This window comes from Condylostylus longicornis, unplaced genomic scaffold, assembly GCF_029603195.1.
Source record: "Condylostylus longicornis isolate FDR11 unplaced genomic scaffold, ASM2960319v2 ptg000081l, whole genome shotgun sequence".
Lineage (NCBI taxonomy): Eukaryota > Metazoa > Arthropoda > Insecta > Diptera > Dolichopodidae > Condylostylus > Condylostylus longicornis.
Window position 1 is genome coordinate 2066164 of NW_026578049.1, and position 16804 is coordinate 2082967.

Below are 16804 nucleotides of genomic sequence, written 5' to 3' on the forward strand. Positions count from 1 at the left end.
TTGTACTTTTTAATTTAAAATTTTCGAAAATTAAAAGTTCAAGTTTCTGCATTTCCTTCCTTTGATGTTAAGATTAACTAACTATTGTAATCTAAATGATTATAATGTAATTTATTTATAAATGATTATAATCTAATTTACTAAATGATTTTTGACAAATTAAATTCTTTAAAAAGCCTTTAATAAATTATCGCTTACAATCAAACATTAAACATCATATTACAAGTCTGAAAATTTAAGTATCTACGTAAGTACTAATCATAAATAGGAATAATTCTGAATTTACATCGCCATACCAATTATATAATATTATTTGTTAATTAACTATATTATAATAGGTTCTTATCAATTTTCTGCAATCTCTTTTCCAATCAGATTACCATTTAATTGAAGTTTTCTCTCCAAAAGTTGATTTTGAAATTTTTCGTTCTTTAATTTTTCTTCTAAAATTTTCACATCTAAAGAGTGTTTTTCATTTAACTTTTTCTCATTTTCGAGTTGAAATCGTAAAATTTCTAATTCCAGAGCATATTTTTCCTTTCGAACGGCCATTAACTCTTCATCAATTTTAATTTTTTTGAATTTTCTTGCAAATCTTGTGTTTAAATTCGTTCCTGCCGAACTTGGAGGGTTTGGACTGTAACTTGAAGCAAGACGACCTGGTGTCCTTCGAAATTGTGGAGTTATTGTTGATGCAGGAATATTGTGATACGATTCATTAAGGTTTTTGTTAACATTATTGTTGCTATTCACATTACTTATATTGGAGTTTAGCACTGGTGGGTTACTAGTTGATTCGTTTGAATTATCAATTTGATTTTCTGAATCAGTTCTTTCAACATGCTGAACATATTGTGGACTTATTAAAATATGTTGCTTCTCTTCACTTACATTTTCCGCACTTTCCCGCGTTGCCTCATGATGTACATGCCTCTCTTGTGGTTCTCCTTGGTCGTGAATTTGTAATTCTGATTTTATTTCATCATTGCTGGGTTGAATGATTTCTGGTAATCCATTTGCATTGAAACCATATGAGTGATGCATTGGATTAACCGTTCTGGTTAATTCACCATTTTGATGGTAATCCGTTTGCATCATAGAAATTGCACTTGGTTCCAGTTTAACTTTTGGCATGTCGTAAGATTGATGGGGTGGTAATTGAGGAAGCACTATTTGAGGTAGACTTTGTTGTTGCATATCATTTACCATGTAATTACTGTTCATAAAACGAGCAAAGAAATCATAATATGGCCAATCTGTGTCTTCATTGTAACCTTGCATTCTACGTTTTTCTATCTTGAAGAATTTCGCTTTCATGTTTTCAAAACGATTAGCACATTTATCTTCTGATTTATTGATCCCTTTTTCGGCAAGAATATTAGATATTAATTGCCATACATATTTGTGTTTTTTTCTGTATGTTGCAAATAGTTTTTGAATTTCTACATCTTCAATTAATTTTAGAAGTTCCATTGTTTCATATTCAGTGAATATATTTAACGGTTGTTTTGAAGGTTCGTAGTAGTTTTCCTGCGCGTTCATTTTGAAATGTGTCCAAAATTGATAAAGCTTCTATTTAAAATTTTTTACAATATGGGATATTGCTATTCAATAATTTTATTTTCCCTTTACCAAACAATGGTATTTTATGCTCGTAATGGCGAATAAAAGTCATTAAATTTAATTACGCTCATAATATTTGACAGTAATTATATATATTCCCAAACTGTTATTTTCGCAAGTGTTGCCTTCGACACTGTTATTGCCTTAATTAATGCAAAAGATTTTTAATTTGTCAAAAAAGTGGATGAAAACAATGTTCAGAATGTATTAAACCTTTCTTGTTTGTGAAGTGTAAAATGAATAAAATTTTAAACCAGAAGTTTGAAGGAAATAAACAGCCTTTAAGAAAAGAAACTTGTTAACACTTACTTTATATGTAGTAAAGTGTTGTCATTTAGAATTTATCTATAGTTGGCAGTACTCTAATTAATCGAAAGTTTGATTTGTTTATAATTTAAACGTCACATCCACATGTTCTAAAAAAAATAAATAATTGCAAATCTGTCAAGTATCAACGGGCTAGTTTGCTTTGCCGCAGAAGAGTGGTGTGTGTGAAATACTCAAACTGCAAGGAAAATACGGAATTGACATAATAATAAAATAATTTAATAATTTATCATCAATTCATAAATAAAAAGGTAAAAAAATAGTAATTAATAAATTAAAAACTTTTACTAAATCATTTTATCTACACAATCTTAGATGCTAACTTCCAGTTTAAAATCATTGGCCAATAAAATATATTTTTCACGCTTTAGTACATTAGCTGTAGAATCAATAGCAACATTAGATGACTTTCGAACAAACGAATCACATACTTCAAATCATACCGAACAACATTTAGGTCGTTTTTATACTATTTCTGCTGAAGAAAAGAAAAAGCTCTTTGGAAATGGAGGATTTCCAAAGTCATTTGAAAAACAAACAAAGACTTTTGCGGAAACCACATTTATGATTCGACAACCAGCTCTTGAAATTATTGAATATATCAAAAGGACAAACTTTAATAATCCTGTTATTCGTTATGTTCTATATGGCGAAAACGGTGTTGGAAAATCGATTACCTTAGCTCATATGATACACTATGGTTATCAAAATGATTTTGTTTTAATACACATACCATGGGTTCCAAATTGGTTCAAAAGACCAAAGGAAATAGCAAATTCTGATAAAGAGGGTTTTGTTGATTTACCATTTGACGCAGCGGCTTGGCTTGTACATTTTAAATTACAAAATACGGATTTGTTAAATAAATTGAATTTAAAAACTTCTAAGGATTATGTTTGGAGTAAACGAGAGACAACACCTGCTGGTTCAACACTTTTACAATTGGTTGAACATGGAATAAATCGTATAAAGTTCTCAACGGGTACAATTGAGGCGTTAATTTCTGAGCTAAAGCAACAAGCTACCGATAATAAATGTAAAGTAATGGTGTGTATTGATGGCTATAATGCATTTTTTCATTCAAAAACCAGAGTTGTATCAGATACAAAAGCAAAAATGACACCAAATAAAATAACTATTACTCAACCTTTTTTGAATATAACCAACTTCGATTGGAAAAATGGCGTTTGTGTCCTTGTTGTGGATAAAATTGCTCTAACGGAAGATAGAATGGAAAGTCATTTACCAAAATATTTGTTAGGAATGAATGGATTTGAACACCTTGACCCTTTTATTCCAATCAAAGTTGCAAAATATGACGATAAAGAATTTGAAAATTGTATTAATTATTATCTGAATAGAAAATGGATTCAAAATGTTGAAAAAGGATTTGATGCGGAGCTCAAATTTTTAAGTGGCCAAAATCCTTATAAATTAATGAATTTATGTGCTCCACTTTAGTTGCAACATAACAAAAATAATAAGTATTGTATTGTTTTATTTTTTAAATAATTAGTTAAATAAACTTTTAAAAACTAACTTTGAATTTTATTGGAGTGCAAAAATGTTAAGATAAAATAAAATCGTAAAAAGATGAGTAAAAATTTTCATGTTCTATTTGGTAAAAAAATTTGTTTTTTATTAAACTTATTTTGAGGTTTCTTTTTGTTCTAAACTGACTATTCGATGAAAATTGCATTTTTTTTTATAATATATAATTATTTATAACTCATTAAATGAAATGAACATACCAAACCTTTTATCGTATCAATTATTATAAATTAGCTAATGAAATCGTTGAAATTATCTGTATTAGAAAAGAGATTCGTCCGAACACATGCTGGAACCTATAGAGAACTCATGTGCATACTGCATATATATCCCATGAACCTATGTTCATACTGCTTATGTATCTCGTGTGCTTGAACTGTGAAGTAATCCTTACACTGCAATCTAATATGTAAGTACTAAGTTAGAATTGCGTTTTCAGTTTTAAGTTAGAAATGCTTACACATACTGCGTTTTCAGAAGAACCTTATCTCATATATGGATCTCATGTGTATCTCATGCGCATGTTATGTTTATAGTTGTGGTTTGTTACTGTTTATCTAGCTTTATATTTATTATATAATTAACAAGGTAAAATTTATTAAGCTAAATATTATTGCAGTGGTGTTATATTGCGTAATATAAATTATTCTTAAAATTATCGAAGCGATTACCGCTGACAACTTAATATGCATTCTTATAAATTCGTATAAGTACCTATTACATACATGTATAAATATAATAAAAAAAATATATTTTTCTTTATTTAAATAAAATACAATTTAATTTTCGCAAATAAAAATTTTTTATTTTTACCTTGTATCTTAAAAATATAACAATTTATTTTCTTTTCTCATTTTATTCTTCATTTATATCATCTTCCACTAGGCTTCCATCAAAAAATTTTGACAAAATAATTAAAAATGGCTTAATAAGTACTAAATACTAATATTTCTAAAGGTGTTGGCATTTTACTTTTCTTTTTACTTTAATTTGTTGCATTTTTGCTTACATAATTTAATACAATTTTATACGATTTCCAAGATTAAATTTTAAATTAATTTTTTATTCATTTATTTAATTTTTTATTTTCTTTACTTTAAGTAAGTATATTATTATTAGAAAAAGTCAGGGAGTGTTTATTAAAAAAAAAAAATTATATATATATAAAATAAAACAAAGAGAAATGCAATTTACAAATCACGGACACCTGTACCATAATTAGCTCCGCCAGCACGATTCAAGGCATCACGGAATATATCAATATCCAAATCAGTATCTTGGCCAGCCTGTAATTCTACAGCAAAATTCTAAAATTTATACAATAAAAAAAAAAAAATATTAAATAAAAATTTTTTTGAAAGTTTTCTAAAACATTTTCATTACAACTTTAAAATAAAAAGAAGAATTAGCAAAATATTAAAATTATATGTGACAAATATTTCATTTACATTCAAAACATCCTTGATAATTGCTTTATCGGTTGACATTTTTGCTCTTTGTAAAACACCAACTTCTGGACCAATCCATGTTAAGAATAAGAATTTTTTCCTCTTAGACATTTCATCACCCATTTGTATTCTAATATAACCAAAGGCACGCTCATTATCCTTAAATTGATTTTTAAATTGCTCAAAATCGACTCCTCTAGCTGCTACAATTATTTGTGGACCATCAAATTTGAAAACTGACCTATTTTTTGAAAAGAAAAACATATTAATATTTTGGTGTAAATATTTTAAAATGAAAAATGATAATGCGCATATGAGCATCTTCAAAAATACAGATTTAATTGCAACTTAACTATATCCAACAATTCAATTTAAATTTCTGAATAAATTAAATTATCTTTAGATTTACATTTTGGCATATGCGCTATTATAATTTATAATGTAAAAATTATAATGTACCTTCCGCAAAGTTTTATAGAAAATTAATATTATTATATACATATAACATGTGTATGTATGTATGTATGTATGTATTAATATAATTAAAATAGTTACATTTTAAAAAATTCACGAAAATTTTTTTGGAAATTAAATGCATTTTCGAATATTTTTTGGAATTAATAACTCCTTATAATTTCACTAGTTTCTTCATTTTCGAGTACAAAATACCTAAAATTATTAAAATTTCTATTAATTACCATTCTGTTTCTGTCAAATCGGATCGAACGTCTTCGTACGCTTCTCTGATTGATTCTTTATCTAAAGATGTCGCCATTGGTAACTGCAAAAGAAAATGAAAGTCGAATAATTACATACATAAGTACTTAATCAAATTCATTGTAATATTGTTTTTAATGTGTTTTAAAGTTTATATTAATAAAATATACATACATATAAATTTTTAATTTAATATAATTATTGAAATATAATAGAAATTATGTATGCTATGAAAAATAATATATTTTAGCTTTGTACTCTTAGATTAACATGATGAGTAATATTTTTTGGATGTGCTCTTAAGATTATTGTTCGGATTTGAAGTATGTGCATATAAAATACGAAGAAGCTATAATTTTATTCTAATTTATATTATAATATATTCCATTATTATAACAGCCTAGAATATGAATATCAAGACTAAAATATAATCATTTAACTAATTAAAGTTGTAATTAATTATAAATTTTTAAAAATTTCTATTTTAACCTGCGTGTTATATTGTTTTTGTCAAGTTATAATTAATATTGTAAATATTACGTACTATGTATGATATTGTCAAATTAAGTTATTTTAAAATTTATATATTAAAATTTTTTTATCTTTGGAACGAATTATTGATCATATGAAAATCAATAATTAAAATTTAAATTGTAATAATAAAATTTATAATACACACATTTGTACACGTTAATTATCGATTTCATATAATATGTGAATAAACAAAGTTATAATTGTGAGCATAATGTTATGGTGTACGCACATATTATATGTACCTATGTACATATTGGATAATCGGCATTATCATATTATGTAAGGATGTACATAATTGAGTAAATTAATCGATATTATAAAAACAAGAAAACCAACACACCTTTATTTATTTAACTGTCTCTAAAAAAATTTATTTCTAATATAGCAATTTTATTATTTGACCTGATATGATTTTTAGCAAAAAAAAAATATATGTAGATAATAGTTATGTAGATAATTTTTTATCATATATGAAAATTTAACAATATTTTATTGTAGTTATCATTAATTTAATCACATTTATTAAATTTATATCCTCTGTCTCCAGCGCCAATAATATATCAATTAAATTTTTTTTTCCATAAAATTTACTAAACATTTTAAAATTTCCAATATATTTTTTTTTTTGTAATTTTTTCCATTAAATTTTATAATTTTTAATAATGGCCGACATACTTGGAATTAGTAAATATTCATATATAACACTAGATTTATGCCTACTATGTGTAATTATTTCAAATTACGCTGATTGCCATTTTAAAACAATTTTCCATATTTTTTAATCAATTAAAATGTTTTATTATATAAATTAAATATTATTAATTGAAATTTTAAAAAATTCATTAATTTTAAATATAATTTTTAATTTTTAACACAAAATTCTCATGTAACATTTTTTAAATTATATAAAAATTAGAAAAAAAATTTTTTTATCGTCTTCCGGAAAAATTTCTATATAATTCTATATATTAGAATTATTTTCAATAATACTATTTATTTGGAAATTTTCAACAACTCACTTGAAATTAATTAAAACACTCTAGATTCTCTATATAATTTTCAAAATGATTATTATGTGAAAGAAATAACATTAAATAATTCTTGTTAACATTATCGTAATAAATTAATCTTTAATAAACTTAACAGCATAATATAAATGACATTATAAGTAAAAGTCATAATTACTTAATTGAATTTCAATTTGATACGGTAACTACATATTATAAAAAATTAAATTACGATAATATTAATGTTCGAATAAAAGAAAATTTTTTTTTCGAAATATAAAATTTCGATTATTAAAATTTTCGAAATTTTATAGTTTTAATTAAAATTTTGCATATGCATAAAAATATAGCGATTATTCAATTATAAGCCCATTAAAATATAATATAGAAACAACAATTAGTAACCTTTAATCTAAAATATTATTGTTAAGATTAAAAATTGAAATTACGATTTAAAGATAAAATTTAATAGGAACTTAGTAAAATCATGTGCTGATTTGTACTTTCAATTATGGGTCAATCATTTATGGCTCAATCATTTTTGTAGAGTAGCTATTTGGTTTAAATTTTTTCTAACACTGACTTGAAAGCTTAATAGCAGTATTATGAACTGAACCAAATTACTGTAGTTTTGAAGTCAAGCTTGCACTCACACAAATATCTATTTAAAGTTTTGCTTTATACTACATAATATCGTGTCAGATTATACTCGTAATATACTAGATTTGGTTCATTTTTATTTTTGTTAATTTCTTTACATGCTCTCCTAAACGTATGCAATAAATTAATTGAAATTATGTTCTTTATTGCGAGAACTATAATTGCAATAGCAAGAATTGCAAAGCGTTTTTGATATTTTAATGTAAAATAAAATTAATAACATTAAAATAATGCTTAAAAATAAAGTAAAAATATTGTGGTCACTGATCTGGTTACTATATAAAATTAATTCTATAATAAATCTCTTTACAAAATATGGTTATAAATTATTTAAGTAAATGATTTAAAATAAAATTTGTCATTCTTTATTATGACTAATACTTTCCAAATTATATGTAGATAATTTTAAGACTGTAATTTGTTACCTGTTTATTCAAATACTATTGAAATAATTTCATACTTATTGTAATTATATTATATATATATACATATAAGTGAATATATATTTAATTCCTATACTTTAAATAATCATAATTTTTCCTATATACATACATATGTGCGTATATTATGTTATAAAATATTATTTAATGTCGATTCAATAATAAAATTTTTTCATCAAAAATTATCAATAATAATAAAAATATTATGCAATTATTATTATCTAAATATTGGAATATTATAATGCGAAAAAACAAAAAAAAAACCAAAAATTGATATCAGAAAAATGTTTTAAGTGTCATTTTTGGTATTTATCTAATAATAAAATCATTGTGTACATATAAATGAACACCCAAACAATATTGTACTTAATTCACTGAATTCATGAGTGAAAATAGAATTGAATTTAAAGAATTCCAAAAATTAGTGAAATTAGAATTGATGGCAAATATGTTTGCCAAAATTGAAATTTGTCATTTAAAATTTGAACATAATAAAATTTTTTAACAGTGCTGATAGCTTAGAATTCATATTCCTGTCACTCTTTATTAATATTGTAATACAGCACTTATATAAATGAAGAATAGCACGTAAGAATGGTTTCACTAATAGAATAGGAAATAGCTTATAATTTCACTTATAAGAACAGGAATTTTCGTTATGATAATACAAGTGTAGTTTAACATTTGTAACATTTGGGAATGTTACAAATTTTTATAAAAAGTTGTATAGTGTCTAATTTCCAACCAAATTGTTTGCTTAATCCCATTCATATTTATAATAACATTTTTAAATTTATAATTTATTATTTATTTTAATTTATTTGCTATAATTATGTAATTTATTTATTTTAAAATTCCAATAAAAAAATTTATTAATTTTAATTTATTATGCCGATTTCAATTCCACATATGTACGTCACTTTATTGTAGGTCTAATTAAAAATAAAATTTATGAAATAATTATAATTAATATTCAGAACAATTAATATTAATTATATACTTTCATCTTAATTGTATATAAAAACTATAATCTTAATGAATCAAATTTAAAACTAACAAAATTAATTAAATAAAATTTTAATTACATTTATTTCTTTTGTTTTTTTTTTTGTCTTCTTTTAAATTACAAAAAAAAAAACCGATTCTAACAAAACAAAAGTAACAAATTTAAGGTGTTTTACTCTTTATAATTGCAAAAAATCAACTGTCGCCATCGAAATTTTTTAGAAATGATTTTTGTTCGAAAACTTTTCATTGATAAAAAAGAAAAAAATTCGCTGTATTTTCTTGGTTTTGTTTTTTATTTAATTTCACTTATGATATTTATCAGCTTATCAGTCACAAGACTGATTTTCAGCAGTATTCATTGCTATATAGCTGCTAAATATATAAGTATGGTATGTGTGTATATTTCGTATGTATGTATATAAATTATATGGCTTAAAATTTAATAAAATAAATATAGATAATATCCTATAGAGATAAAGATAATATTATTGTACATTAATTGAGAAAGTAAAATTTTGTTCACAAAAATATTTTTGTATTAGATTTGAAAAGGAGTTATTAAATTTCTGATTACTTTTATAATATGTATATTTTTTAGACAATTTATAAAGAAATTGAAATGAGGTATCGTTATAGTTGAGGTTGTTAGTGTAGGGATATTTGTATATGTACATGCATTATAATTTAGAAAAAATCAAGTAATACCGTGCCGTATGCCGGCGTATAATACAAATTTGATTATGCAAAATACATATAGATCTAACGTCGAATTTGCTTGCTACAATTATTTTTAAGTTTTCTAAAAACATTACTGAGAAAAACATAGCTCTGTAAAATCTATTAACAAATAGCTGTATTTTAGAATGCGGCATACGATTATCGAAATTTCTGTATTGCCGTTGCGGTATATAAAAATTGTGGTGCGCTAATATTAAATTATATTGTTAAGAATGTACAATTGACGATTCGTATATAATTGACGGTGGCGTTGTCGTGCGATAGATTTACATTATACATTTTATGTTATCAGAATTTTATGTAATACAACATTTAGACAATATACGCTTAGGTAAAATTCTAAATTTGTCCGAATTATTTTATTCAATAAATTAATTGTAGAAACCTCTAAACTGCTATCATACCTTTCAATGCATTCTTTTTTAAATCTTTACCTTTACGAGTTTAACAATAAAAAGTTAAATAGGTCGTATATGATAACTAATATTTTGACAAAAACCCAATCTATATCCACTTGGCTCACGAGTTTGTCAACTTTGTAAGCGTTTTATTTTTTATTAATTATTGTGAATTTTATTTTTGTATAAAAAAATTATTGAACTTTTTTTATTGGATTTAATATTTTTTCTTTTGAAATTTATCTTTATTTATTACAATTTTAAAACAAATTTTATTTTATAGAAAAATTGTACTTATAAAATATAGATATGAAGTGTTATCAAAACATATAGGTACTTAATCATTGAAGGTTTTTACAATGCTTTGCATTGCAACATTTAAAGTTGAACTATGATAAAAATTTTGAAAATTAATTTATTATTTAATTATTAATTATTTTTATTTTGTCAATCAATTTTCCGAATAAATTCAATCGGTTCCGTTAATCATATAAATATTATTATATGGTAATAATTGGCCTCAATGTCATAAGGAAAACATTATGTACGTTACAGTTGAACCTGGATAAGTTGGAAGCCTTGTATGAAAGTGTAAAGTTATTTTTTGTCAAAACACAATATTTATAGGATTTGCAAATTGTATGTGTTGTTGTATATTGAGAATTTTATATCTGATATACCTGGAAGAAATAATTAAGTGACAGAATCAACTGAATGTTGTAATCAAATTATACAAATTAATCAATTCACAACAAATAATTACAATTAAAAATAATTATAATTTTTAACTATATTAGTAGTGCATTGGACACTATATAAAGCGTAATGTGCTTTTACATTAATTATTTGAAGTTTCAAAATGCAAGTCTGCCATGATAAAAAATATTTACTTGTAAGTTTTAATTAAAAGTGAAAACATTTCAAAATTCATAATATTCATTTTGACTGTAATATGACAGAATAATTAATTTTTTATTTTCAATTTTATTTGATTTAAAAGAAATTTATTAAAAATTTTCTAATTGAATTCGAAACGTTGATGCGTGAATGAAAACTTCATGAATAGTCTTTTCTAAAATTGAATTTTTTAATTAATAAAATTAATTAATTATATTTGCATTATTTAAAATTTTAAAATAAGTAATATCATAAAGTAATTAATTGTTTTTGTAATAATGGAAATTTTCAAAATTAATTTTAAAATGTTCAAATGTGCATATGATGCTTATTGCTCCATAAAACAAAATTTCTAATGTCAAGTACAAATTTTTAATAAATTTCAGAAATATAATTTGGAAAGTTGTATCAAATTGCTATACTAATCTGATATTTGCATCTTTTATTTGAATTCATTCAAGGTGATTGTAAAATACTTTATGTTTTCAAAACTATATGTGCTTCAAAAGTGTGTATAATGTGCATAGTCTAGACTCTAGAAGGAGGTTGAATTTGCTTTTGCAGCTCTGTATAAAATGTATTTTATTTTTGATGATAGAACTGAGAAAGGTGGTTTGGCAGGTGTTTTCAGAGGTTTTGTTGGCAGCGCTGCTTCAGTAGTTCACTATTGCAGTGAAGTTTTAACTAAGAAGATCTCTCTCGCAGTCAGTAATGCAAAACGCGAATTTTTTAATATAATCGCACTTTTAAATCGAAGCACATCAATCATATGCTCATCACCATTTATTAAACAAGAAAAAAATCTTTGAAATATTCGAATGCAATACTTTAATTTAAAAATGAATAGACGCACAGACGATAATCCAATTTTTGCTGTTTTGTTGAGTCAAAGCGCATTTCTGTTGAATTTTAGATAAATAACAAATGAGCTTAACAGATTTACAATTAAATATTAATTTTTATTGATCATGATATTGCGGTTAAACAATATTATTTTCCTTTTAATATTATTGCCAGATAATCTGAACAAAAAAAGCCAAGCTACATTTCAATTTCAATTAGGCACTGCGCAACGTCAAACCAAAAATCTCGCTTTTATATATGTTGAATTTATGAAAGTACATATATTTCAAAGATTTTAATTAATAGATTGTTCACGCTTGTAATGTTTAGCAACGTAAATTGTAGAAAATTAATAAAGAAATAAATGAATGATTATTGCATTCCCAGAATATACAATCATACAGAAAATTCCAATAAATTCAGTTTAAATTTTCATATTTAATCTGTAAACCAATGATAGAGCATTCAAATTTGGAATAATTTTAATTATAATTTTAAAGTTGATATTGGTTAAAAATCTTTAAAGTGAAAATGATTCAACCACAATATAATTTAGTACGATATTACAAAAAAAAAAAGAAAAACAAAACACAAAAAAAAAAAAGCATCATCTTTCAAAAGTGACACATATTTGTGGGTTGTTCAATATTTTATATTATAGTGTTGCCGAATAAATAATATTTTATTTTTTTCTAGATTTATATTTTCCTTTTCTATTATACGAAAAAGCTATACATTTAAAATTTATTAATTGATTAATATGAAAATTTTTAAATAATTTTCACTTAGGTAATCTAATTTATTTTAAATACATTATGTTCGTATGTGTGTGTGTTTGTCGAAAATATACATATTCTCGTATGTAAACTATATGAAATTAATTATTAATCACATTTTTCCATTATAATTTAAATTAAATATGGATAATTATATAAAAACCATTCAAAAATTTGAATAAAATTTTGAAAAAATATTGTAAAATATTATAAGGTTATCTTATAAATTTTATTAACATTTATTAATATTTGTGGTAAAATCAAATTGATCCATATTCCATAAATGTAAAATTTATAATAGACATGTTAAATGTGTGTTCGAAATATTTAAAATATATTAAACTATAATTTGATTTTTCAAATTGATTTTAATTATGATTATTAAATTTTTTTGATAAGCATAATAAAATTTGAATTAAATAGAAAAGTGTTGACGTTTCATTAAAATATTATTGAAAGTGGGCTTGAATATGATAGCACTAAACGATATTGGAAATTTACGGTTGCGTATAATTATATAGAAATTAATTTCAGTGGATACTGATAAAAAAGACAACTGGTCTGGAGTTGCAGGTTTGATTTAGTCTATATGTAGTTCTCAATTTCATTATAGATTAAAATTTTGAATAGTTTCTAGTTTCTGGTTTAAAATTCAAATTCTGAACTCAAATTTTTTATTTAACTTATATGCAAAATTTTAGTTTAATGCACTAGAAATGTGGCCATAGGCGTAGTTCTTTTAATGGAGTACATCTAAAAATATAGTACATAAATATAACCTAGATTATTCTTGGTAATTTTTATTAATATTCATACAATATACTAACACTGTTGTATTTAAATTTACAGTAAAATGGTCTTTAACTTATTCAATAAGGAAAAACAATTTTTGTTGAATGAATTAAGTATTTTTATATAAAATTACTATTAACCAATATAGTTCAATATTAATAATTTATGTTAAATATTTACTTTTATGTTCAATAGAACAGTTTACTTCCATTTCAAGGCAAAATGTTAAATTCTATTGTCACAGGTAAAATCAAATAAAGTAAATATAAAATAATTAAAAAAATAATTAAAATTTCCCAATTGGAAAGTAGAATTGTAAATAAATGTCATTACAATTTAATCAATTTACACTCATAAATACATACGAGTTTTTGCTGACAAATAAGACGGATGAAATGAAAAATTTAAAAAAAAAAATTATAAAATATTCCAATAAAAGCTAAAATATTTTCTACTAAAATTTTATACTCATGATAAGAAAATAAAATTTCTTAAGAAATTTCTTGAAGATCATCTGAATAAAATTATAAAAATGAACCAAATAAATTTCTTTTTAAATTTTTTTTTCTCTCAAAAAGCCAACATAAAAAAAATATGCTTTTATATAGTTTAGTCACGGTTTTGTGGGTGGTTTTGGATGGTTTATCATCATATAGTTTATTTTTCATTTCTTACCAAAATGATTTTTATTAAACTGAATCAACCAAAAATATATATATGTATATATATATATATATATATATATATTATAAAAGTTGCTTAAATCTTTTAAAATTCAGAATGTAAATTAATATTATTTGACCTGTTATAAAAAACCGCTAAATTAAAAATGTGCGGTATATATAAAAACGAACGATCCGATGATAAACGTGAATTGAATAATTTTATAATTTATTAAAAAAATAAAGAGAGAGAAAAAAAAACCAAAAAGCATTAAAAATAGCTTTCTTTCCTATTTTAATTAGTCATAAAATTTTCACTTTTAGAATATTTTAACTTTACTTTTAAAATTATATTTGAAATATTGAATAATTAATTAATTTGTTTTATTTTATAATTTTTTCTATATGATCTGCATCTGAATTTCTGAAGTGCAAAATAACAATTTTCACATTTCTCTAATTTTTTATTCTACAATAGTTTTATTTTTTTCGCTTTCAATCGCATTTAAAGAAAACTGAAATTTGCAATAATGACTGCATTATGTATATTGTAGCAAATTTGTGAAGTTCATTATTAAAGTAACTTTCCAAATTTTTAAATTAATTATACTTTTTTCTTTACACTTTATATATTGTGATTAGTGTGTGAATCATCTTCTTCACTTTTCATTTTTATTGCGTGATTTTTCAATATTTTTTATATTACGATAATAATATAATTCTGTTTATTTTGTATATGTAGAATTGTAGATAGGTTTGTTTTTACAGGGGTGAGATATAAATAACTTTATTTCTCATGTTATAGAATTGTATTGTATACTCATCAAAAAAATACTCATATTATTTTTATTCAAACTTTATGATTTCTATCATAAATCACAATATGTAACTATAACATTTTATTTATATCTTAAAATTATAATTTTATTACGTTAATTATTATAATTTATAAGTTATATGTGGAATGCATGACGTCCCATTTTGTCATTTCCAATAAAATCTAAAAATTAACATTTTTTGTCAAATAAATTGTTGTTGTAATTATGATTTTTTTTTTTGTATATTATTAGGCCCAATATTTAATTATAAAGAAAGAATATTAAAATGAAATTGTTTTACATAAATGTAAGTGTAGCTTAATTTTAAATATGTGGTTCAATTTTCAATATGCAGTTTAAAAGTCTATTGATTACTTCATTATAGTTAATTGTATATTGATCACTTTAATGAAATTTATTTAATCTAATTTGTAGAAAAAAACAATTACTTTGATTTATAATAAAATTATTTTTGATAAAATCACACACACATTTATTGTTAAAATAACTGTACATATTTTGTACTACAACACTTGTTTTAAAGATAAAAAATGGCAATTTTACTGATAAAATCGTTTATAATTAATTGTAAGAATTTGATGGTTTTTAAAAATTTTTTACTCTGTATACATTCATATATTAAATATTAATTAATTTTTTTAATTGTTATAATGATAACCATATATTAAATATAAAAAATTAAATATAAATTTTAAAATTTTAGATCTTAACTTAAAACATATTTTAATCAAATAATTTCTGAATAAATTCGCAAATTCACAAAATTTATTACAAAAATACAATAATATTGTACAAATTCATTAAAAAATAATTATTGATAATAATTATTATGAATTTTACTTTTTATATTTATCACAATTTCAATACACACACGCAAACATAAAAATTTTTCAAAATAAATTTTTTTTTATGTCCAACGAAAAAATTGCGAATTAAAATTATATTCAAGTTTATTTCAATTTTAAATAATTAAATTTTTATTTATTTACAATTACTTGTGCTATTTACAATAACTTGACAGAATAAGTCCATATAAATAATTTATTGATTGTACCCAATAAAAAATTAATAAATTGAGAATAAAAAGATAAAATACTTAATCGAAGCTACTGTAATCGATTTTTACTAACCGATTAATTTTTTTATTAGTAAAATGATAATTTCACAGTTTAATAATTACTAAATTAAATATAAAAAATTATTTATTCGAAATTGCGAAAATTAATAAAATGTATGTGTTTGTCAATTAATGTCTACATATGTATGTATATGTAAGGTTATATTGGCAATATTTGGATTTGGATTTCTTAAAAATGGAACGTTGCTTAATTTTTCAATTCATAAATTTATTTAATTTTTATTAAAACCTCATAATGAAACGTTTATAAAATAAATTTAAATATTATTATTTTATTTTGATAACAGTAGTGGTTTTCCAGGAATATCAGTGTGGTTATGTACGCATATACATTTATGTATATATTTCTGAAATTTGAAAAACTTAATGATTGGAATAGAAATGAAAATTTAATGTGTATCACATA

The 16804-nt window shown here is 22.8% G+C and overlaps 2 protein-coding genes across 6 annotated transcripts in view; one reads left to right on the forward strand and one right to left on the reverse strand.

Moving 5' to 3' along the window:
* The first annotated feature begins 2066 nt into the window (after positions 1-2066).
* Positions 2067-3489, forward strand: LOC129613220 (28S ribosomal protein S29, mitochondrial). Its single transcript, XM_055527202.1, has 2 exons — positions 2067-2201; positions 2266-3489. Exon 2 carries the CDS (start codon positions 2266-2268, stop codon positions 3409-3411), a length of 1146 nt encoding a protein of 381 aa, XP_055383177.1. The 5' UTR covers positions 2067-2201; the 3' UTR covers positions 3412-3489.
* A 1154-nt stretch (positions 3490-4643) lies between these two features.
* The window catches only part of LOC129613218 (coactosin-like protein), a 61987-nt gene continuing 49826 nt past the window's right edge, over positions 4644-16804 (reverse strand). For 2 of the 5 annotated variants that reach the window (XM_055527197.1, XM_055527196.1), the window contains exons 3-5: positions 5648-5730; positions 4950-5190; positions 4644-4808 (exon numbers count right to left, since the gene is read on the reverse strand). In XM_055527197.1, the coding sequence (XP_055383172.1) occupies positions 4692-4808; positions 4950-5190; positions 5648-5730 (441 nt within the window). In that variant the 3' untranslated portion in view covers positions 4644-4691. Of the gene's footprint in view, positions 4809-4949; positions 5191-5647; positions 5731-6717; positions 6814-7219; positions 7253-9392; positions 9534-16804 lie in introns of those variants that run through there. The other 3 variants (XM_055527198.1, XM_055527199.1, XM_055527195.1) reach the window with 3 other exon arrangements.